This window comes from Copadichromis virginalis, linkage group LG1, assembly GCF_057382275.1.
Source record: "Copadichromis virginalis isolate Kocher_CV1m ecotype Utaka linkage group LG1, C_Virginalis_male_GT1.1, whole genome shotgun sequence".
Lineage (NCBI taxonomy): Eukaryota > Metazoa > Chordata > Actinopteri > Cichliformes > Cichlidae > Copadichromis > Copadichromis virginalis.
In genome coordinates this window covers 14,120,595-14,145,689 of record NC_140618.1, presented here as the reverse complement: position 1 = coordinate 14,145,689, position 25,095 = coordinate 14,120,595, and the positions used below count along the sequence as shown (strand labels likewise).

The 25,095-nt window shown below is 38.7% G+C and overlaps 1 protein-coding gene across 2 annotated transcripts in view; it reads left to right on the top strand.

The window, feature by feature from the left end:
* mdga1 (MAM domain containing glycosylphosphatidylinositol anchor 1) overlaps positions 1 to 25,095 on the top strand; it is a 208,754-nt gene that overhangs the window by 117,527 nt on the left and 66,132 nt on the right. For both annotated transcript variants that reach the window (XM_085451770.1, XM_085451760.1), the window contains exons 7-9: positions 13,066 to 13,335; positions 16,820 to 17,149; positions 18,500 to 18,799. In XM_085451770.1, coding sequence (XP_085307896.1) covers positions 13,066 to 13,335; positions 16,820 to 17,149; positions 18,500 to 18,799 — 900 coding nt within the window. The remainder of the gene's footprint in view (positions 1 to 13,065; positions 13,336 to 16,819; positions 17,150 to 18,499; positions 18,800 to 25,095) is intronic.

Here is a 25,095-nt window from a genome sequence, read left to right as displayed (position 1 = left end):
AGAGAAAATCTCAAATAATTTCAGACTTGTGCACATAATTCTTGTTCTTCACATTCAGTAAAGATGTATGTGGTACAGTCATTCCACCTTGGAAAAAGGACTGTTTAAAGAAATCTTTATCAAAAAACCCAGAATTACCAAGATAATTATATCCATGATGAATGTATATACATTTCTGACCACAACTGTTTACAACTTTACAAAGCCAAGATGTTTTATTTCTGTCGATGTACAGAAATCCTCTAATAATTCCATCTTATCTGACTATTCTGATCATGTTTGCTCTGTGATTGTGCAGGAATCTCTAGTTCTGTCTTTCTCTCATTGTTAAAGTGTCTCCTATCTTTACTTGTTCAGGAAATAGGATTCCTTTTTTCTTCCTCTTGTTTTCTCACTTCCTGTATGATCTCTCCCTCTGTCTTCTTTTCTCATAGTGAGTTTTTTTCCCCCTCTTGCTTTTGACTTTCCACTGAAATACGTTCTATCTTCCTGCCTGCCTCCCAGTGTAGGATATTGTCTATCTGTCTTGTTGTACGGTTGCTGAGAGCTCATCTCAGGGCCGTCAGCTGTAATTCAGTTGTCACACTCCCTGTTATCTCCAATTCACTTTGCACCGCTCTGTCCATCTCCACGCCATCGCCCGGCAACTCTGTTACTTACAACAACATTGTTGCCATTGACAACCCTGTCAGGTTTGTTGCTGTCAGTATGGTATTCCACAAGGGAGAGGGCCATGCCTGTCTGAGCTGTATTTTTTAAATGATTTTTTTTCCTATTGTGTTTATTTTCTCCTCTTCCTCCTCTTCTAACTTAACTTTCTAAATGTCGGCTAGCCTAGATTGCTTGACAATTAAGTGTTTGAATTCTTTTTTTTTGAAGGCCATTATTCAGTTATATTTATTTCCTTTCAGTAATTAGATTTAATTTATTTGACAAGAGGGTCCTTGTGAGATTTAATAAAACATGAGTGTTTTAAAACTCTACAAGGTTCTTTCTCTCACTGAGCGTTTACTCTCATAAGTTTACGCTAATTTTATTTAATTCATTTTAATTAGTGAATTGCAATTTTAGTTGAAAGCAGGCTGTTGAATAAACATGGAGCCTTAAAAGCTAAACAGGAGTTTAAAACTCCAAAAGATCAATATTCCCTCGACATACTGTTTAGTACTGCAGTATGTCAAGTATGTCATACTGCTAGTAAACACATCAGAGGGTCATATATGCAACCAAAGACTGGAATGCAGTGTTTTTTCTCAAAAGCACATACAGTGATTGTAAAAATTGTTTTATTTGTAGTGCAAATTTTTACAAGTATAAGTGTAATGTATGAATATATATAGCTATTAAACACTACAGTATTGCAGCACAACATTAGGACACTTTTTAATTTGAGTCCTGGTGAAAAGTTGTCCTGCACTTTGAAATCCATCCATCCATCCACCTCTACTTACTTCCATCTTCTGCTTCTACTTACTCATAGGGCAATAGGTGAGATACGCCCTGTACTGGTGACCAGTCTGTCACAGGGCTAACACAGAGGTATACAACCATTCACACTCACGTTCTCACTTATGGCCACTGCATGTCTTTGGACTGTGGAAGGAAAACAGAGTACTTGGAAGGAAGCCGTGCAGACAAATGGAAAATATGTAAAATATGCAAAAGGACATAATTACCTTTCCCAGTGTAGATCACATTAACTTCATTTTCCATTTTGCTATGTTCCCACCACTGTTATTTGCCCCCCAGAAATAGGCATCTTGCAAGTTTACAGCCTTTATTATTAAAAATTATAAATTTCTACAATAGATCAGCTATTTCACACTTTCCTGCGAGACTGTGCTACTTTTCACTGGCAATAACAGTATACAGTATATATCAGCAACACTATAGAGTATATTTTTTTATGATGAGCACAAGGTTTTGTGACACTTTTAAAATATATTTACAGGTTTTGAACTGAAGATGTTATCCAGTGAAAAATAAGGCCTCTTTTGAGATAAAAGTTCCCCAGGAGTCTTCTAAAGAGTGCTAAAGGTGGGAAAGATACAAGAAGTCAAAGAGAAGAAACTGTGACAAAGTTAGGAAGAAAATAAACAGAATTTGGCACCTCTGTTGTTAAAAAAAAAAAGGAAAGAAAAAGAGACACGAGGACGAAACAACCAAAAAACTAACTGAATTAAAAATAAAACAGATGGACACAGCTTACTGAAATATTTCAGAAAAACTAATAGTTAATAATTAATACTAATAATTCAGTATTAGGGAAATCAGCTGTAGCTCAGAGACACCCAATTAATTAGAGCAGACAACACTTATAACACAATGTTTTCTTTTAAGAATATAGAAAACACACTTTTAATAGACAATGGCCAAAAGGACATGGCAACCAAACACGAACAATTTACCAGTGTTAAAATCAACAAGTAGGGAAGGAAAACAAACAGGTCTTCATGCTCCCGCTGTGTGAGATAGGGGTTCTTCACGACCATTGCCCCAGCCTTCTTCTGCTCCCCTCTTGGGATCCTGTGGCTAAGATCAATTGTATTCCCACAGCGCACTCAACACACATACAAAGACACACACAGCAAACACAGCAATAAACGCCTGCCTGGCCCTGGCATCAGGGCTCAGAAGCTTGCCAAAGCAGCCAATCTGTCTGGACCTCACAGCCTCACAGACTGATCGAAAGCACACACCGCTTAGTGTGTGTATGCGTTTCTTTGTGTGCACATGTCTGTGGTTACAAAAGAAAGAGGAAAGAAATGTGGTTAAGGGGAGAGGGATGAAGTGTGATTATGTCTGAGTGTGCACTTTTCTTCACTTCCTAACCTGCCCTAACAGAGCACAGATATCTAATGAGATGAACTGTTAAAATAAAGAATAGAGAGAATTGCATTTCCTAAAACAACTCCAGATTAACTGCATTAACAAGTTTATATACCTTAGACTTAGACTGCACCATATTGAAATACTCACATAAACACACGTAAGATTAGGGATGGGTATCGTTTAGGTTTTATCCGATACCAGTACCAAACCGGTACTTTTGAAACGGTGCCGGTGCTTAAATGGTGCTCGAACCGGTGCTTAATCAATGGAAAAAAACACCAACTTTGTCCAAAAACCTCTCATGTTCAGCTGTTTTTTTGTAAAAGGATAACAATGTTAGCCTTTTCTGCAGCTATAGGGGATTTATGGTATCACTCTTGGCTGGAAGCAGTGCTTAAACAATGGAAAAAACACCAACTTTGTCTAAAAACCTCTTATGTTTAGCTGTTTTTTTGTAAAAAGATAACAATGTTAGCCTTTTCTGCAGCTATAGGGGATTTATGGTATCACTCTTGGCTGGAAGCAGCAGAGGTGGGACCAAGTCATTGTTTTGCAAGTCTCAAGTAAGTCTCAAGTCTTTATCCTCAAGTCTCAAGTCAAGTCTCAAGTAATGTCAGGCAAGTCAGAGTCGAGTCTCAAGTCACTGGTGTAAAAGTCCGAGTCAAGTCACAAGTCTGAAACTTTGAATTTCAAGTCCTTTCGAGTCTTTAAAAAAAAAAACAACGAAAAAATAATGTTGCAGTTATGCTAAATGTAAATATTAGACCATGTAATTTTAAAATCTGTGTTTTTCTCAACACATGACAAAATAGTGAACTTAGAAAATATACACAAATTGTGAAATTGCACCTCTATAAAATGCAGCTCAATTAAACTTAGCTCCTGGAATAATTTTCACCGACAGTTCTGAGATAAGCTGCATGTTATTCTTGGATGCGGTTGTAGGACCAGCTTTAAAATCGCATGACAAAAATATCATACACATTAAAAAAAACTTTATCACCAACGTAGCCTGGACAACATTTGCTAGTTAGATGAAGTCAGCTATCTCATCTTAGCATATTTATATGCATATTTATAATTATACGGTTCTTGGAGTGAGTGCACACACTCATGAAGTTTAGTAACTTCAGGTCACTGCAACAAGCCCAGGTACAGTTTACCGACGGATGGGTGCAGGACCTTGAAATGCACCGTGTAGAACGAAAGACCATCGTACGTATCATAAGTTTACCAGTCTCACAAATTGTCGTCATAAATACACATTCCTTAACCGTTTATTAATAGGACCTTTGAGCTCAACGGTAATTAATTAGTAGTGGAAATAATTTCTGGTAGCATCACAGAAATGTAGCAGTGACAACAATATTGTATGCTGTAATCGCACTGGGCAATTAGTGATACAAAAAACCTGTTTTATCCTGTGAATAAAAGTAAATGTTTTTGTCAATGTACCATAATAACAGAAGCGAAACGCAATATTGTGTCAGGACAATTTACTATTTATGCACAATAAACAAAGGAGCATAGCGCGACAATTTCTGTTCAGCGCCAGACTTGCTTGTAACCTATATCACTAATTATGTTATGAAAATGACGTATTAACTACTAAAAAACACTGACCTTCGTGTAAATGCTTGGAGCAGACTAACCTGTGAGCTGGAGTGTTCTGGGACGTTATATTTGATCTTTGAATGGCTGCAATCCAGTCGCGTCTTTGTTACTTCGGAAACATGGCTTGAACAATTTCTCTTCAACGACGTAATCCGATAACAACCGATCTCTTTACCCGTCGGCTTCCCGTGGCTGTCATGCGACCGGCTATTGCAGTTAATAATACAACAGCTTCTTGACATTTTTGTGTTTCTTTTTATCGCTGTATAACTGATTTTAATTGAAAGCCTGCGTGCGCTAGTACCGCTTGCCACGAGTTCCCAGAATCCTTTGCGGTTCTACCCGTGAATGACGTCACATTTTCAATCTCTATATAATATGCATGTTAAATTTTATATTTGGGGTAAAATATCAAGTCTTTTCAAGTAAACCGGTTCAAGTCCAATTCAAGTCCCAAGTCATTGGTGTAAAAGTCCAAGTCAAGTCACAAGTCTTAGAACATTTTTTCAAGTCAAGTCTAAAGTCATAAAATTAATGACTCGAGTCTGACTCGAGTCCAAGTCATGTGACTCGAGTCCACACCTCTGGGAAGCAGTGCTTAATCAATGGAAAAAAAACACAAACTTTGTCCAAAAACCTCTCAGTTTAGCTGTTTCCCTCTTTTTCTTTGGTCATTTTAGCCTTTTTGGCCAGGGTGAAGGGAGTATCTGCCATCAAACAAGAAGACAGCCGCATGTAGCTATGATGGTGTTTGCTAGTTCACCTTACATGCGTTAATGTAATAACGTGGTTAGCCTACTCAACGTAAATTACACACGAACAACATTAAGCTACTCACGCAGAGAAGAACGGCTGCTGCTGCCGTCATCATCCTTCATCATTTCTGCTACACTGGCAGGGCTAGGGGCCAGGACTCTCCTCTTCGTGTTTTTGGGGGATGTTGCTCCGGGTCCGATAACAGGCACCACACCCGCAGTAGATGTGCTCGGTGTGAGGTCTCGCAGCAAGCTATCAAATACGGCACATTTCTCGGCTTTTAACAAAATGCTATACGTTGCCAGGTGTTTCTTCAGATTTGAGGTGTTACCTCCTTTGACACTATCACAGTATCACCTTAAAGCACTTGTTGCAGGCTGCTGAGTTTGCATATTTTGCTGTGAAGTACAGCCAGATGTTTGACCGCTTCGCCTTGGGCATTTTTAATCTGTAGCTCTGCTCTAAAAGAACGTAGGTACCTGGGCCCGCCTACTACGCTTGCAAAGGTAAAATGATTGGCTGGAATCCAAAGTGTATGACATCTCAGGGAAATAAAGCACCGAAATGTGCGCTGCTTTTCGGTCTGGTTACTACCGTTTATGTCAGAACGATACCGGTACCCATCCCTACTTAAGATGCTCCTAAATCATCTAAATCACTAATACTACCTAAAGGCACGCTATGAAAACATGTAGTAACGGAAAAACAAAAGCAAATTTCAGGTCTCAAATTTTATAGCACATATTTTGATACTTTAAACAAAAACAAGAATAAAAATTAGACTTGATCTCAAAAGAAAACAAACATTTCCTTTCACGGGTGTAAACATTCTCTCAGAAAATTACATCTGTAGACTCAGATTTCCAAAAATGAATAGAAGTATAAAACTGAAATAAATAAAGTGACAGATGCAGAAACAAAGAAAATGACACAAAGAACAGAGAAATACACAGGGGGCAAAGGGAGGGAGAGGTGTAAACAGATGGACACAAAGATGGAAATAGAGAGATTGTAAAAGACAAAAGCAGTCAGCGAGTTGCTTTTTAATCTGTAATATTCGTTTAATGAGCATATTTTGCTTTTCCTCACTGAGCCCCTTGTTTGTCCTTGTGTACCACTCACCGCTTAGATTAGATACATCCAACTAGGTCACACGATTACTGCTGATTCACCGCACTGGGACAAGGGGAATGATTGATTTTTATATTATAATCCTACCCTGGGATTTTAGTACTGGCTTCTGCCCTCTAGTAACCGTCATCAGAGACCAAATCCTCTTCCCTTGCCTTTCATAAAGAAGAACATGGGGGCATACTCTGTAAGCTTGTCATGTTATTTAAAGTGGTAGCGTACAAGGGTTTAGGGGGTAATGGAACATGAACCGGATGTGTGGCATTGAGTAACTTAGATGGTCTTCACCATGAGTGAAAAATACTCTAGTATTAGTAATACACTGCATGTTTAAAAATTGGGAAAACATGCATGAGAGAATATATGTGTCAAAACCCATAAATCAACTAATCTCTTTATAACCTCCTGCTCCCTATTTTAAAAGTTTTAAAGTAATTTTCTCTTCATATCTTCTCATCGTTTTATGTCTATATTAAACAAAAAGAAAGAGGGCAGGCCAATTTGTTTAACCAAGTTCATTCGAAGTGAATAACTTCTGTCATACAAAATTTTTTTAATCTGACCTGAAATATTCTGTAATAGTGGCACCTGCAAGTATGTGTGTGTGTGTTCTTGTGATTTGGCACCATTCAAATAACACTGAATTGAAATGAAATGGAAAAACTGAAACTCTTCTTCTATACACAAAGGGAAAAAAGAAATTGAAAAGTAGAAATTTCTTTCACAAATTGTCAGGTTTGTTAAATAATTTACAGTTAATATAGATCACAGACTTCTGACAAGTTCTTACTGTGTGCCTTTGATTAAGTTAGAAACTCCACTTATTATGTAGCTCCTGGTGTCAATGTAGATTTTTTTTTGAAGATTTTTTCCTCCTGCTACAATGACATAAATGGAACACATTTTATGGGAAAAAAACACACAACAAGAAGCAAGGACACATACACAAAAATTGGGAGAATTGAATTTGTACGTGCAAGTTTATTTAGTGTTTTATTGATTATTATAACACATACCACACTATACCTTCAAGATAATATGGCAGTTGTACAATTGCACGATATATATTATTATTATCAATAGGAGGCTAATCCTACTGCAAGTGAATTCCCCCTTGAAAAGTTGAAGATCAATGGGCAATCTGCAATAATCCTCACTACACTAAAACCTCTCGTAGGACATTTTATTGCACCTGTGCAGTCAGTTTTATGTAAGGCTATAATCCATGCCAGGAAAGGGTTATGTGAAAGGGAGAGAGGGAGAGACCAGACATATATTTAAACAGAATTTAAAAAGCAAAATATTGTCTTAAAACTGATGCTTGTGCATCCATTATATTTACTTTTTTAATTGTATTATTTATATAGAAATATAAAAATTTATTGAATGGTATGTCCGGGCTGCATGGTGTACCCCCACGTAAAACATTTCACCATTCAGTTCATAAATTTCTCTGACATTTCTTCATCACCCTCAAATCCACTCTAGTTAGGGGATCACTGTGGGGATATGTACAGCCACACCACAGGCAAGAATCGATTTGCTCTCAAGGCTGCCTTGATCATTTTTTGTGAAGTCATAGGTCGGGGCTTTAAGAGTCTGAGAATTTTCTCTGAATTTGAACCTTAGAGTTAAAAAAAGATATAGCTTTAGAAATCCAAGGAATTTTGAATACGGTCTTTTTTGGGGACAGTTTGCATTGCACTTTTTCACACTTTTTTACCCATGAGCAACACAAAAATTGCATTTGGAATATTTTAGGATATTTGCATTTCTATATTGGATTCAGCTGTGTCAGAATATTTTGTCTGTGGCTTACAATTAAATATTTCAAAACGCTTTGTTGAGAAACACTTGACTTCAAAGTGACAACCTCTGCCTTTTTTTGATTGAAAACTGCAGTTGAAATTAAATATTCATTTTCTTCATTTCCTTCTTATATAAATTCAATTTTAATTGTCTTCTTTTTCATCACTCGAGGCTCACGGTAGCTTTGCAACGGTTAAAATAGTTTAAAATTATATTATTTAAACGGATGTCTTTAATTGTCCATCTTTGATGACCATTGTTGTGATCTAATATAATATAAATAAAACTGAGTTGAACTGAATTGAAATTGAATAAACTTTATATTAGCTTTAAATAAACAGCATATTCCAAGACCGAGCCTTCCCTTTGCTTCAGAATATTTTTTCTGTTGTATAGCTGCCAACCCTTCATTTTACAATCACACCCTAAACTTTTACTCATATTACCACCAATGATCAGCAAAAAAGTGTTGATTGCTACTTGATCTCCAAACCCATTGGCCAGCCTGCTATCCCGCCATATGTCTGACTAACTCTGCGATAGTGACAAGCGCTGTTCCTGAGTACAATACACAAACATACAGCTCTTGTCAGCTTACACCTCTCTCCAAACCTTTAAGCTTTTATTTCCAGCCAATTTCCCCCCAATAACCCCTCTGCCTTTACCTTAGAGACAAATTAAATCTCAAACAGGTTACACGGGATGACGGTGAGAGAGAAAGCAAACCATAGGGTTTTTAAAAAAATGCAGGATGGAAGTCTGAGGCCAAGGTATGACAGAGATGCGAAGACGTGAAAAGAGAGAATACTGAAGATACGGAGATGACAAACTGACAGAGAGTTAAAGGAAGAGAGGAAGTCGAAGTGTGTGCATGGAAAAGAGAGGCATTTGTTACCTGGTTGTAAACCACTGTGCTGCACATAAATCCCATTACTTTGGGAAGAGCATTGGCTGATCCCTCCGTTACCGTCACCCACGCATCCCCAGGAAATTGAAGCTATAATTCTCAAATCCTCTGTTCCTCCCCATTGCCTAACTCTCACTTTTCTTCGTCTTCTCAGATTTTCTCTCCATTTTTTTTTCCTGTGGCTTAAATATTTAATTCGTTTGTTTATTTATTTTGCAAATTAATGATAGCTCCCATCAACAGTCTGCAGAAAATGTTGTGAACTGAGATTAAAAAGTGAATAGGCTAGACCTTAAGCAGAAATAACTTTGCAATGTAGATGGATAAATGTTATAATTGTTATACCATCACTGGATTGAATGGCACTGTGATGGACTGATAACCTGTCTATTGTGTACCCCAGCTCTCGGCCCATTAAACCTTGGATAGACTCAGGCCCTTGAATTGAAAAAGAGGTTAAATGGATGGATTGATAGATTGATGGATTTAAGTGATTTTTACACCCAGACAGAATAAATCACCAACAGTCGTCTTTGGATGGGTTCAGTCCTATATATATTCTGGTTGATGTCTTAACTCTTTAAAGGCTGTGGGACATAGGGGTAACAACAGAGCAGGAAGAAACTCTTAACATGTACCTTATAGAGCTACCGTATAGACCCACTGTTTTATTTAAACCCAGTCTCTGGTTTACCTGACTTATGTTTTAACTATGTATGTCCTATCTATTAACCTAACCTACTATGTACAAACCCTACCTGGAGAAACGTGCAGACAGCTCAGACTTAATGATAAAATCAATTAGATCAGCATACAGTAGGGCTTTTCTACATTGCATCTCCAAATAAATTTATTTCACTGTAAATTAATTAAACAAAAAGTGGACAAACATCTTGAGAAAGTTGAGGGTAAACAGGAATGTTTCCTCTGGAAAGCTTCCATTGAGGTTTGTTCAATGCTTAGAAGGGTTTGCAGGCCCACAGGGGTTTACTTTCCTAGTGCTGTGATTTGATACAATGGGAGTAGACAGTGCTATTTATGTGCTGATTGCAGCTGTTACACCAGTGAAATTTCTTGTCAGCTTCGGAGCCATCACTAGTGAGGTTAGCTAAAGAGATATCCCATTAGTGCGTGTGTGTGTGTGTGTGTGTGTGTGTGTGTGTACGTATGTGTGCTTGCTTGCACTTTTTTGTTACCCATTAGAGTGGAAGAATGTGTGTAGAGCTCTGTGCACATTCTTGTATTAGCAGAAACATGCACCTGTAAACTTGTTTGTTAAAGCTCTGCACCACTTTCATTACGCCGATTGCAATCTGCTAAAAAATAAATAAATAAATTAAAAAATGAGAGAGAGATTAGATGAGAGGATGTAGTGCATAAAGTCTATTAGAATGAATTGCTTCCTGTACCCTATTGGTTGGTCTCTTACTGAGGATTAACAGTCTCAGGTTGATAAAAGCCTAAATTCTTCTACTCCTTGTCCTCCAGAGCCCATTTAAAATTATGGCTGGAGAATTCTTAAATCAATTATGAGTCAATAGACAGATAGGTCGATTATTAAATATATTTATATTGAATAGCTTGAACATAGTTTTTCAGCTTGAGCATATTTTTTCATAGCATACAGTTCTTTTAGTCCCACAAAAATACATGAACGAAAAATAAATCATAAATGATTGTCATAAATGATATGAATACGCACTATACAACAAATTCTGTCATGACTTTGTCTTGATCAGGACCCACAATTACAATGGTATGTGAGACAAAATACAAAGAAAAGTAACTAGAAAAATATGGGTTAAAGATGATAAAGATGCCTCTTTTAAATGTCCACGTTCATAAGTGAACTCCGACAAAGGACAGCTTGATTTCTACAGATGAATACTTTTCTTTTTTCTTTTTTTTAAGTGGTAGAAGAGTGATACATTGTCAAAGCCCTTTCAGTTTTTCAAGGACCTTTTTGAAGTATTGCTAGTGGTGTTTTTCGCAGATGACAGATTGCACATATTGCTGCTTATAATTAAACCCATACTATTGTGGATTCAGTAAAACCTCTATACCTTAAAAACCTCTAAGCCTCTTTCATCCCTCATCATTCACCAGTGTGCTAATTAGTTATTGCAAAAAATATATATTAAGATCAAACATTGTTTACTTTTAATTTTATGTCTCCATATAGTAAAAAAGTATATAAAAGTCATCAACTTGTTGTATGTTTGTATGTGAAAAACCAGTTAAATCTTTTTTTTTCTTCTTTTTAAGCATTCACTTAGCCAGATAGTTTAAGGGAGAGTTACACAGATGATTTCCAGCCAGAGAGCCGTACTGTAACAACCAAAGATTAGTGACTTGTGACCACTGAGCAGCTCCAGTAAAGAAACTGTGGTTTGACTGCTTCGCCCCAGGCTGTTTTTACTCTAGTTGATGGGGGAGGTGAAAACCTTTCTATTCTAGTGTACCAAAAAGATTTCTGCGGCAACTTGGAGGATTTAAATGGGTGACATTTTGGTCACAAGCTAATTTCTCTCAATGTTAACCTCCTGTCACCCCATCTACACCTTGTGGCAAGATATGCAAAAACCTATTACAAGTTGTTGCAAATACTATTGCAGCCTACTAGAGCCATTTGAGTCTGCTGCTTAGACTGCTTAGGTTTACACTGAACTAGAATATATAATGAAACGTGTTTTGAACGTGAACTGTAAAAGAATCCATATTTGATGCTCCAAATAAGACAGAGACTCCTTTTAAACTAAACAACACAGGAAGCCAAAATTGTTATGTACACAAAATTGACTAAATATCCATTTACTGGTTTTATATAACTCTAAATTCCCAACTTTGACCTGCTTGCAACCGCCTGAATAGCTGAATTTAAAAAATATATGTTTATTGCAACTGATTTGAAAATATCAAATAAATATGAAACAAAATAAATGAAAAAGTGGTATAGGATATGCCATTTAAACTTTGCCTTAATGTTTCCATTTGATATTTGTGCAGACAGCATTCTAAATAGCATGTGGAAACCACAACGTGCGTTACACGGTTTTCACTGTTGCTTTGGATGTACGTCTCCAAACATCATTGTAGGTGGTTAATATCACATTTTTCATATTGTCCCCTCTTCAACTTTGGCCCCAGCTTTTACTCTGTTGTCTTTTACTCTTTTACACTTAGTTTTTCCCCGTCGTGTAGTATGTGTCCCTATCCTCACTCCTCTGCCACTTTTTTTCCCCTTTGGAACATGCTAGGGTCCAATTGATTTCTTTCTGTGCCAACAGCATTTTTCAGCCTCTTTTGCAGTAGCATTACGGGTCATCTTGTACTTTTCTGTTAGGTCAGTCATAGGAAATGGAGGCAGTGACTAGGCGATGATATGAGAGCAGAACAGGGACCTGAATTACCTTTGGTACACTGATTAGTTTGTACGGAGAAAAGCTATATAGAAAGACTCATGCTAAGACCCAGACAGCAAACAGACACTGAGATACAGGAACTGTAATGTTTTAATGTGGTGATTATCTTGCTATTTTTAAGTCTGGTGTTGGTAATGTTTTATGCCATTTCATGTATCACGTCTATTCTTTTTATGTCTTTCACTATTTTATTATTCTTTAACTCAGCTATTGGTTGCACTTTATGACCTTGCACTGTCTCTTTTATTGTACTGCTCCATCTTGTTTTGAGTGCTTTTACATTTTGCAATTTTTTCCCATCACTTGGGCTCTGTGAAACAGAGTTACATTGCAGTGTATTTTAATATGGCTGAAAAGACCAAATAAAGTGAACTTGAACTCGAATGTGAGCTTGAAACAAGCACATATTTATACGTACTTTCTATTACAATTGCAGGCAAAAGAAACTTTTAAAGACAGTAAAGTCATACCTTAAAAATGCTCATAATAGAAATGTTCACAACTTAATTTTTTCGCTGAAAAAACATGTATCGTTCCCATTTAAACTACTTTTGTTTGTCTGTTCGTTTCTTTCCGTGTGTCTGTGCCCCACAGGTCCACCAATGATCCGACTGTCAGTGAATGATACAGTGGTGGTGGATCCTGGCCAGGATGTGCGCATAACCTGTGAGGTCACAGCAGGTTTCCCTCTCCCCATTGTGACGTGGTCACGTTACCCTGGCCCTCTTCCCCTCAGTGCTCAAGTTCGAGGAGAATCACTGATTTTGAGAGCTGTCACACCAGCGGATGCAGGCTTCTACAACTGCACGGCAGTCAACAATGTGGGTAACCCTGCACGCAAGAACGTCAACCTCGTTGTGAGAAGTAAGTAATGTTTGTATGTATTTGCACCTGTGAAAAGGGGTGATGCTTTTGCAAAAAAAATTAAATAAAATCTAGATTTGTGTTTTTTACAACCTTGGTATAAACTAGCTCCAGTTGCACAATTGCAAAAGATTGTTTTTCAATTGGAATTGCTGTTTAAAAGATTCTGGATATACTTTCAGAATTAGTCTGAATGTGTCAATGAGACTTTTGGTGTTTTTTAAATATTGTCCAGTCCTCATGTATTTATTATTATTACTTAAAAAAAAACATATAGCAATGTGACATTCCCATGTGATAATACTGCATATGGTTGGCAGGAATTGTTAAATCTTTGCATAATTTAGGCTTCTCATTCACTGATTTTACAACTAAAAATCATGTTGCATTTAATTCTTTGGCTAGCCAGGGGGTAGTTAAAATAGTTGACAAAGGCACAGTCAGGATCCTTTTCTCATTGAGAAGTCTCGTACAACTGATAATTGCTTTATGCAAAGTGTCTGTATAGTCCTCGTTAGCTTCATTCGTTGACATTTGTGAGTCTGCGCGTGCATGCGAGTGTGTGGAGCTAGCTGCTGATCCGTCATTAACGAAGCTGATGTGAATCTTGTCAGAATGGGCGGGTTAGAATACAGAATACTTCCATTCTCTCTCCCCTCTGGCTATTTTTAGCCCCTTTAATCATCTTTATTCACTGCAATTAGTTAGACTGGAGTGGAAGCAATTAGCAACAGTCTCTTCTGTTAGTTAGCACTGTGGAGAGCGTATGTTAGATGTGCTTCTCCTGTTAGCTTAATGGGCCTGAACACACTGTCACACCAGCGCAGGTGGCAAGATGCTGAAAGAGACACACATTCACAGTCAGTGAGTTCATAAAGGAAAAAAGTCTGCAGGCAGGTAGGTAGACAAGTGCATCCAAATATTTAAGGAGTATACATGCACACACGCACTCACATTAATCAGGTAAAGTCGCAAGTTCATGTTAGCCATATGGTCACTGCTTCATATCCGTGGCTCCACCCAAGTATCTTGTTAACAAGCTCAAAGGAGTTTAAATCAAGCTCTCCTCTCCTCCTTACCCCCTGTCTCTCCCCTTCGTGGGGAAACAGAGAGCTATTTTGTATTCAACATGGAAATCTGTTGGGGAAATGGAGCCTTTGAAACTGAAAATTAAATGTGACAGTGTGAGAGTTACTCTTTGTCCTTGATTTTGTTTCCCCCCTCCTCCTTACCCCCCTGTTATTTTATTCTGTATTTGGCTCCTTTTGTCTTGGCTTCCTTCACAATTTGATTCTTCCTCTCTCACTCGCTTTCTTTCTTCTCTAATTTCCTCTTTCCTTTGGTACAAGGCGACCTCTTCATTTTTTTTCTTTTTTTGTTTTGTTAGTGGTGTTGGGGGTGGGGGTATTAACCATGCTTCTTCTCCTGCATTCTTCTGTTTAGTTTCTTTTTATTGAGTAGTATCAGTTCCTTCTTTTTGATCTCACGAATGTGTTTTTCTTCTGTTTGTTTTTTTAATTTTAATTTGTACACTTTACTATTCTGTACTGGAATGGAATACAACCGTTCAAATAATTTGCCTTTCCTATGAAATTTTTGACTTTTGGAAAATCTGAACAACCAAATACCGTATTTCCCGGACTACAAAGCGCACCTGAATATTAGCCGCACAAGCTAAAATTAGGGGAAAATCCTGTTTTGTACATACATTAGCCGCACCTGACTAAAAGCCGCAGGTGTTTCAATGTTGACTTATCATATGTAAGAGAATATGCACAAAGGGAATTGTCAGGAAAGAGATGGCTGTTTGGAGACACACCCCTTTTATTAATATTTTGAAAAACAAGTTCTGGGTACATATTTGCACAACTTTTTAGGTATATGTAAAAGTAGCGGTAATTACAAGTACGAAACATGTACTGTGCTTCATAAATGAGTAACAAATGTAGTACATAACAATAACCTACAGCACACCAGAAAAATAGATTCGGACTACCTTTTAGGCTCAAGAAAAGTCAGTCATTCACCACCATCTTCCTGCGCACTAAAACCACCAAAGTCCTCTTCTCCAGTGTCAGATACGAACAGGCTCAGGGTGGCTTCGTCATCCACTCTCAGCTTCTTTCCTTCGTTGTCACTTTCAAAACCAAACAAATCCTCGTTGACAGTGTCAGAGTCGAACACCCTCAGAAGGGCCGTGGCAGTGTCCTCCTCTCCATCATGCAGCAGTCCAGCCCTTCGAAATCCGTTGGTGATCGTGGATGTTTTCACACTTTTCCACGCTGTCAGATTCCACCGGTGGAGTTGAGCATGACTTGCTTTTCGCAATTTCATTGCCGCTCGTCATCCACGCCTCCGGCTGAACATGTAGCGCTACTTTGAAGTTCGTTTTTCGCGCTACTTGTACGGCACTATGTTGCCTGGCGGATGGACATGTGACCAACATACCACTCTTGAACCCTGATACTGTGTTTCTGATCACATGCCCTTCCGCCAGGCAACGTAGTGCCGTACAACAGCGGAACAAACAAAACAAATCGTCTTACGATATGACAAAAATCATGGATAATCCATAGAAAAGCCGCACCTGACTAAAAGCCGCAGGGTTCAAAGTTTGTGCAAAAAGTAGCGGCTTATAGCCCGACAATTACGGTACTTGGTTCCTTTGTAAAGTGTGTCAATGAATAAAGGGGATGCAAAAAATGTTCACATACATGTCAAGAAGCATTTGCTATCTAAAAATAGTTTTATATATCAAATCAAAACTCTCAGTTGAAAAAGAACAATAAATGAAAGTGGTATTTGTTGTTCTCCGGTCAGGGTGTGCGAGATGAAGATTAAGGCTTTTACATTAATTATAACTCTGCTTTGGTCATCTTCAACTTCCAGGTTAATTTCAGCTTAAACCAATTTTCCCACTCTCATGACTTACAGTTGGTATGATTCTCCTGACAGTACACAGAATTGCAAAGACAGACATGTTAGGTCAACTTGTAAGGTTAGAAAAGCACTACATAAATGTGATTACTTTTTACATCTCTTAATGATTTCGTTGAACAAATGATTGCATGAGCTAATTTTTTCATCTGGTTATGTTGAGGTATGCCCACTGTATCTCTGGGCACTCTCTCTACAGTGTCTCCTTGATTAAATGTGCTAAAAATTAATGTATGTCCTTGGGTTGTGCTTTTCTGTTTTCCTAGGGACTATATATATAGTTTAACTACAGAAAACTCTAAATTAAGTAAAGACCAAGTGGAAATTAAAAGATAAATAAGAGCATTTAGCAACTGTAGTAGTGGGAAAAAAAGACAGACCTTGCCAGTGATACCTAGTCATGCTTATCCCTTTTATTAATTTTTTTTGCATTATTATTTTAATTTTGTATTTTTTTTTAGTACATTTTGTACCAAATGCATTTATATTGTAACAAATATTAAAAAAATTTCTTCTTTCTTTTTTCCCTCTCTACCACCACAAAAAGCAATGAGCAACCTCACCTTCCAAATTACACCAGACTCTAACAAGGACAGTGAAACCATTCAAATGGGTCGTGACCTTAAGCTCTCATGCCATGTTGATGCCACCCCCCAGGACAAGGTCAACTATACCTGGTACAAGAACGGGGCACCAGTCTTCAACTCAGATAGTTTGATTTTACTGCGCAGTGACCCAGACATGGCACCTGGCACCAGCAGTCTGGAGATTGTGGACATGAAATTCAGAGACTTGGCCACCTACAGCTGCATGGCCAGCTTTTCAGGCAGCACAGTGCGAGAGCTTCGTGTTGATGTCAACATTTCTCAAAACAGCGGTAAGAGTTTCCCCTTTTTCCTTGTTATTCTTTGTACATGTATATGTATAATGATGGCTCAATAAATATTTGTCTATTAAGGCCACGAGCACATGCAGATTCAAATGGGTTACGGTTAACTGTAAATCGCCCATGCATTTAATTAAGCTCTTGATCGTCATTAATAAATATGTATGGTGGCAACCACTTAATAGAGGTTAGGCAGTTGCTGTTTGTGGAATAAACAAACTTCTAAAACAAACATGTTTGAGTTGACTGATAAACTAATTGAACAAATGTTCAGGTACACAATGCTGCTTAACCTAAGCAGTACATTTAGTATGTAAAAAAAACAAACAGTTTTTCCTAAATCTAAAGGGGTGTAATTTTTCATGAATTATATGAATCTTAACACTATCTCATGCCAATGATTAAATATTCTAGCAATCTGTGTTTTTACATCATGTGACATGTTAAAACATAATAGCTTAGTGGTTTACCCATTCACCTAACAACTGAAAGATCCTAGGTGTGATTCCAGGAAATCCATTTGTGGTTGCACCAAGAAGGGCATCTCAAAATTACAAATTAAATATGCAGAGCTACCCGCTGTGCTGCAACCCCTTGTGAATAATGGAACAACTGAAAGTTAGCGTCTTCATTCAGACAGTTTTTATCCCATTTCTTCCCTCTCTACCTCTGCCTTGCACTGCTTGTTGCTTTGATGGTTCAGTTGTGTGTGTTCATGTATTCTTTCTTGTGTGTTTTAAATCATAATATATACTTAATCCTAGTAATAATATTTTTAATGTTCCCACATGTCATTAAAACTGTGCGATTGTCTAATAAAATCAGCTCTTTAAATGTCAGTGCCTGTCATACAATTTTATTGTCCATCTGTCTCTGTTTCCCTAGTTTTTGCCAGTTTATCCATTAGCACTATCTGATATTTTAAATCATGTTTGCCCTCGGACTTCTTGTTAATTAATCTGAAATTTATTTTTGATCCAGAAAAAAAGTGCCAGTTTCTCGTTAGCTTGGCAACAAGGACAAGGATTACTTTATTAACCTTAGAGCCCAAGGTTATGTATTCGTGCTTACACTTTTCTAATGTTACTGACTACGTTGGAGGATATTTTAAAGTGGAAACTCTAACAATAGCCAAGGGTTTAAGGAACTGTTATTCTTAAAAAAAAAAAATATATATATATATATATATATATATATATATATATATATATATATATATATATTAGTACTGTTATAGCAATTTCTAAACAAGAATTATTATCTGATCAGATTATATGGAAATGACAAAAATTAAATTCACACTTTGTCTTACTTGCATTTTTTGTCTTTGCTTTCTCCCAGTCTCTCCTCCAGTGCTGACTGTTCCACCCGGACGTCAGGCTGTAAGTGTGCGAGAGGGAGGTAATGCCGAACTGGTGTGCTTAGTCGTAGATGGCAAACCACGTCCTCCTATACTGTGGTCACGGACAGAAAAGGACTTGCTAATGCCCTCGGGGAAGCCCACAGTGGAGACGCCTGATGGTCGCTTGAGGCTAAAGAACGTTAGCCGGGACATGATGGGGGCATACAGGTGCCAGACTGCTCCATACAATGGGCTTAACATTAAACGCAGAGAGGCACAGGTTCAACTCAATGTGCAGTGTAAGTATGGATCAGCATACTTTCAGTTCAACATCCAAAATCCTTTGGCTTAAGCTGAATACAGGTCTCTCAGATTAAGAATATATCCTGGTGTCAGTAAGTCTAGGTTAGTGTAAACTCTTTTCAAATACTTTTTTGGGTGCAGCTTGTGTACTATTAGGAAAATGCACGATAATACATGATAACACCAGCAAAAAAATTAATGATTCTGAAGGCGTCACAGAAGCTAGGAAGGAAACTGGCTGTTTAACTTCAGAGTGCAAGGTGCCTAACCTATTGGGGCAGGGATAGCTCAGTAGGTAAAGTGGTCGCCCCATGATCGGAAGGTCGGCGGTTCGAATCCACTTAACGGCTACCCTGAGGTACCCCTGAGCAAGGTACCGTCCCTACACACTGCTCCCCGGGCGCCTGCTTAGTGGGCTGCCCACTGCTTCACTGAGTGAATGGGTCAAATGCAGAGAAAAACAAGTAATTTCCCCATGGGGATCAATAAAGTATCCATTATTATTATTATTGCATCTCACACATTTTACATTTTCTGCAATTAATCGATCAAAGTTTTCAGTTACAATCAAGGAAATAATTTCATAATCCATTTCTAAATTTATAAATTTGCTTACTTACAAAGAATTGAACAGTCTTTAACTTTTAGTAGAAGGTTGAATTGAATGGAAAGAGGGGATGGTCTTATTTGGGTCATATTCAGCATTTGGTTTCCTACCGCCAATGCGGCAATTTGATATTAAAGAGCTTGATTTTGTTGTCATCTGACCGCAACCTTCTCCTGTTAGTTAGATGTTCACTAGCAAACTTGAGCAGGGGGCTACTACAGGATTGAAATCCTTTGGATCATTGACAAGCTCCTTCTGTGTATATATTTCTTGGGTTTCTGAATAATCACACAGTTGTCATCCTCCCACCAAGGTTCTTGCTGATGTTTTTGTAGCTCATTCCAGCTTTGTCAGGCTCTACAATCTTGTTCTTTGACAGCTTTTTGGTCTTGTCCATTGTGGTGGAGAGGTTGGAATGGAAGAAATGAATTAACTGGACAGGTGCACGCTAATTTCTGGACTTTAGGTTAATATTGTCTCTCTGTCCATTAAAATGAACATACGGCAAAAATGAATGACCTTTTATTTCTTTGTAAGTGGGCTAACTCAAAATTTTAGCAGAGGATCAAAGTATTGTGATCCCTTATAGGGGAGCATGTAGCGACTAAAGAGGGGAGAAAAACATGCTTACTAATGGGCAGCGAGTGGAAACACGTAGAGAAAAAATCATTTTGACAACTTTCCAACAGAGACCTGTTTCTGTAAATTAAAGAACATATCCTGTTTTTTTTTTTTAAATTATTTTACTTTTCCATTAAATTTAAATAATCACTTTTCTTTCTCTCACCCTCAGTGAAGTCATAACAGTTATACTTCACTAACAACTATGGACCCTATCAGCAGATAAGAAATTGTAAAAGGTGGAACAGAAAGCAAATGAGGACATACCTCTATTGCTCAGAGGCAGCTTTCACTAAACCTACTGCTTTCCCTTTGTGAACATTCGACTGAGGTCTGTCATTATAAAACTCCCAGAGGATCTACTTTGAGAGAGGAGAGGATGTGTCTTAGTAACGTAACGCATCATTTTGATACCTTTTTCCTTCCCATGAGGTTATCTTCTTTTACTTATTTTTACCATCCTGGAACTTTGACAGCCCTTATCAGTGCTAAGTCATGGAATGTGTGAGTACTACACATCAGCCTGCATATGTGTAAAACTGAGCAAGCCTTTTGCAAAACTTTCAGCCCTTTAAAAGAATATCTCTTCTTCCTTCAACTACTTGAATAAAAACATAACTTTTATTTCTCATTTATGTTAATGTTGTAAGAGTTAGACACTGTGGAATTGTAGATATAGTATATATAGCTTCTATATAAATATAGGTATATTAGGTATATACTAAAGAAACTGAGTATATTTTTAACCAGTTGACTTAGACAGTTGTTTTAAGTTGATACATAGATAATTTTTTTGCATGGTAGTCAATCTGTGAAGTCAGTTTTGAGGTAAACAGTCATTGATAAATTGTATATGTATTTTTTTTTGTTGTCAAGGAACATTGAAACATTGTAACACTGAAAGTAAATTGTTTATTTCCATGGCTTCATTCATAGATTTAAAAAAAAAACTCTCACTGTTCATTCTGCCAAAAAAGTCAAAGGCTTTTTCTTTTATCTCTCCTAAAAACTGTATATTTATCAGGAAGTAAAGGACCAATTTCCCACCTATTTACTGACCTACCTGATAAATACAAGCCCAAATTAGAGCCCTCTCCTCTCCTCCCCTCTTCTCTGCAAGGCGGATTTACAGGGCTTACTAATGCAGGCAGGGTGCAAGGGCGACACTCTGTGAGCTCTGCTGTCTGCACTGGCCAACTCTGATTAATGGACCAGGTGGCCACCGCACTATGGACAGCGAAAGAAACGGAGCAACGAGACAGCTACATGAGCAGGAATAGGAGTGAGCATAACGGGGTTAAGAGAGAGCTTGAAATAGGAAAGCATGGATGGTGATGGGGGGAAGGGGGAAGAGAGGATGAGAAGGTGCTAACAAAGCGAGGGACTGGTTGGCAAATAGAGAAACAAGAACATATTTCAGTGCAGCCAATCAAATTGTGGAAAATAAATTTGGAGTCTTCTCCCACCCCCATTCTCTGCGGCCTGCTGGAGCGGGAGGGCTAGTAGGAGGAGTTGGCCGTCCGACTGCGGTCTGGGGTGTGGGGCCTCCCTGCTGCTGCGGAGTCGGGGTGGTCTGCCTCTCCCCACCGCAGGGAAAAGGGTAACACCACCTGGGTCTGGGTGCAATTCCCCCCTCCAGGGGCAAGGGTACCTAGACCCGGTTTGTAGAGTACGCTTGGGGAGTGTGATTGTGTGTACAGCGTCTCTTTATGTCTGTCTCCACGTTGGTTGAGTGTGGAGTGAGTGCATATGAGAGCATGAGGGTGGGAATGGATGTTTGTGTCTGTGTGTGCCTGTATGTCTGTGTCTATATGTCAGGTTGGGTATCAGACGCCACCTCTCTGGGGACACCTCAGGCCCTCCAAGGTTTGGAGGCCTATCTCCACCCACCACCACTTCCCCTGCCGGTGGCGGACTCCCTCAGGTGTCGGTGTGTTGGTGGTTCTTTGTGTCTGGGGGTGGGCGTCCGGGTACACACCGGCTCACTCCTTGGCGGCCGCTTGTCGGGGCCTGGGGCCTGGGGCTCGCTCGGGCCCCTTTGGAGGTGGGGTGCCCCCGGCCTCTCGGCCTGGGGCTCGGTCACTCAGGCACAGCTGGGGGCCGGCGGAGCTCACGGGCGCGTCACTGCAACTCCCCCTGACTTCTGCTCCGCGGCTGCTGGGCGAGCCCTCATCTGGGACTCTCCTCAGCTCTTACTGGAACAGTGGCGCAGCTGCCCCTCTGTTGGTCTTCCATGGTCTCTTGTGTTCTGGGGGCCTCTGGATGTCTGGAGTTTTGATCTCCTCCATACCCGCTTCACACCCTGGAGGACGGGGCTGTGGCCCCCCCACACTCCCTAGCAGATCATTACATGGAGAAACCTTTGGAATGCAAGCATGCTGATCCACACAGGTATGCACACATGGGTATTCACAGACGCGGACTAAAGCTTTCTTGGCTGCTGCCTCAAAGCACACTGTGCGCTGTCTATCTTGCGTGCTGCACAATATCGTTTATTATTTAGTAAATATTGATATCTATGACTAGCTAGTTTATTGTGATGGTGCTTTGTTTTCTCTATTATTATGTTGCTCTTTGTTGTTTGCTGTCTCCTCTGTTTGTTTTTTTTGTTTGTTTGTTTTTTTTTCTCCATACAGGTGACCCAGGAGTTCTTTTTTTTTTTTCTCTCTCTTCCCCCCCCTTCTCACCGTCTCTCCCCCTCTTTCTCTCATTCATTCCCCCTGTCCTATTTATTAAAAAAAAAAAAAAAAAAAAAAAAAAAAAAAAAATGACAAAGGATGAACTGAAGCTCTGCCATCACGTAATGTCGCATACTGCTGTTTCTGATGTCATTTAAAAAAAAAAAAAAAAAAAAAGGAAAATAAATTTCCCACTTTTATTCAGCTGCGCCTTTGTCCCCTGACTTAATTTGTTTATTTTATCACGTTTCTTTGCTTTATTCTGTTTACCACTGTTGATTGATGTGAGGGAAGGATGGCATCATTTTTTAAGGCCGATGTAATTAAGTGGATAGGCAGATGCTCGCCACTGTTTCCACTCTTGCCTCTCCCACTCCCACTTTTGCCTTGTATCACTTCTATACTTGCCCAGTGTTCCTTTTTTCCCTCCTCGAGAGGTGGCTGTTCTTCCTCATTGCCATTCTCATCATCATCAATCAGTTAACTGCTGGCCATGAGAGAAGACCTCTCTCTGTCTTGTCATTCTCTTTCTGCATCCTGCATTCTCTCATTCACTCCCCACCTCCCATACTCAATCACTGACTTCTCTCACTTTCACACTGCACGTTCCCTATCATTTGTCTTCCTCTTTGTCTTCTTCTTTAAGAGCGATCCTTTCTTCTCTCATCCCTCCTTACCCCTCATGCATGCTACCTTCCTCTCTCAGTCTCATGTAAATTGATTTTCTCTTTGTGCACTGTAAATGTTTGGCTTGGTCAGTGTTGCATTCCCGGATGAATTCATTTCGCATTCAATAAGATGGATAGCGATGGTGTGTTTACATGGATTATAGTCTTTTGACTATGAAACATTGCAACAGTGTGCTATGAGTCCTGAATGAGAAGCAAATAAATGCAAAAGCAATGCTCTGGAGAATTTTGGGGGGAAAAAGTTTAATTAGAAAGTAAAATAACCACAAAAAGTGGAATCTACTTGAGCAGTTGTTGAAATGAATATATTAGATGAGAAAGGGAACTGTGCTAGCTTAATGATTTCTAAATTGATTACATACCAACGTATAACTCACCTCTGTTTTCCTCCTTGCTTCTATTGCCATTCCTCCACGTTTTGCCTTTTTTCTTTATCCTTCTTATCTATTTCCAAAGTCAGCAATCAGTATGCATATGTGCTGTAAGTGGGAGCAGGGTGTGTGACCATACACTAATCAATCCACTAGGATTACAGTATGACCTTTGACCACTTACACATCCCTCAGCGTCGCACATCATCACATAGCTGTGGGTGTAGGGAGTAGCTAAACATTAGTTTTGAGAGATCAGAGAGGCAGTAATTGTAACAGAGTACACAACACCCAGTTAGCATTTGTGGGAAGAACTTTGGATACATGCTGGGAATCTAGACTATAAGCCAAAAGACAACCTAGTGGCTGAGACGTTAAATGCTTTGGTGGTTTGCGATCTTTTTAGCATTCAGGTGCTTACTCACATTTCTTTGACTGGAGTGCTGGCATAGAATGGTAAACTGATTTCAAACAAGAATTTGGTTTGGCTGTGTATACCCGTCCGTAGCAAAATAAACAACAGCAACAAGAAAAAAAAATATTATTGAAAGTTTTAGTCATAGTGAATTTAAATGTATCTTCTTCAGTTCTTTAGCTTTCAAGAATATGTATTAAATGGATAATGTGTTCAGGCAGGTTATAGCTCTCAGCTTATCTATTCTGGTTTCTGATGTGTAAAATGCAGAAGCTGCTGAATCCTTAAACTTAAATTACGTTAGTCTTTAAAAAGGTGTAACATCTGTGTGTAAATAAAACATTACTTGTCTAGCATCTTTCTTTCAATTGAGTGCAACTCAGCGTAATCAATTAGTAATAGACATATATTATTAATTTAATTAGTAACACTATTAACATTGACTTTATAAGACAGAAAAAGAAGAGAGTTTTTAACCATTATTTTTAATCTCTATACTGTAGAGGCAGGTTTAGGTTTCTGTTTAATCATATCAACACCTCCATTGTCAGCCAACTGGAGATTTTGATATTGTATAAAGCACAATAACAGGATCTCTGTTTCTCTTTCCCTCCCTGCTCCTTGCTTTACATTATCTTACCGTCTTTTTCTTCCCTCCATACTGCAGCTCATTCTGTCTGTCTAAATTACAGGCATAACATAGATTAGACTATAATTACACATCTGTGTCTGATAAACTTGATTCATAAGGGGCGCTAGTCATGCTGTATCACCTCTGGGCCTTAACACCAGATCTCATCAACGTTAGTACTGCAGTACCACCATTAGCATCTTGTCTATTATCTACATGATTAGCCAGGGGTGAACTAGCTGGCTGGTGATTTGTGGCACAGTAATTTGGCTGTGTTGTG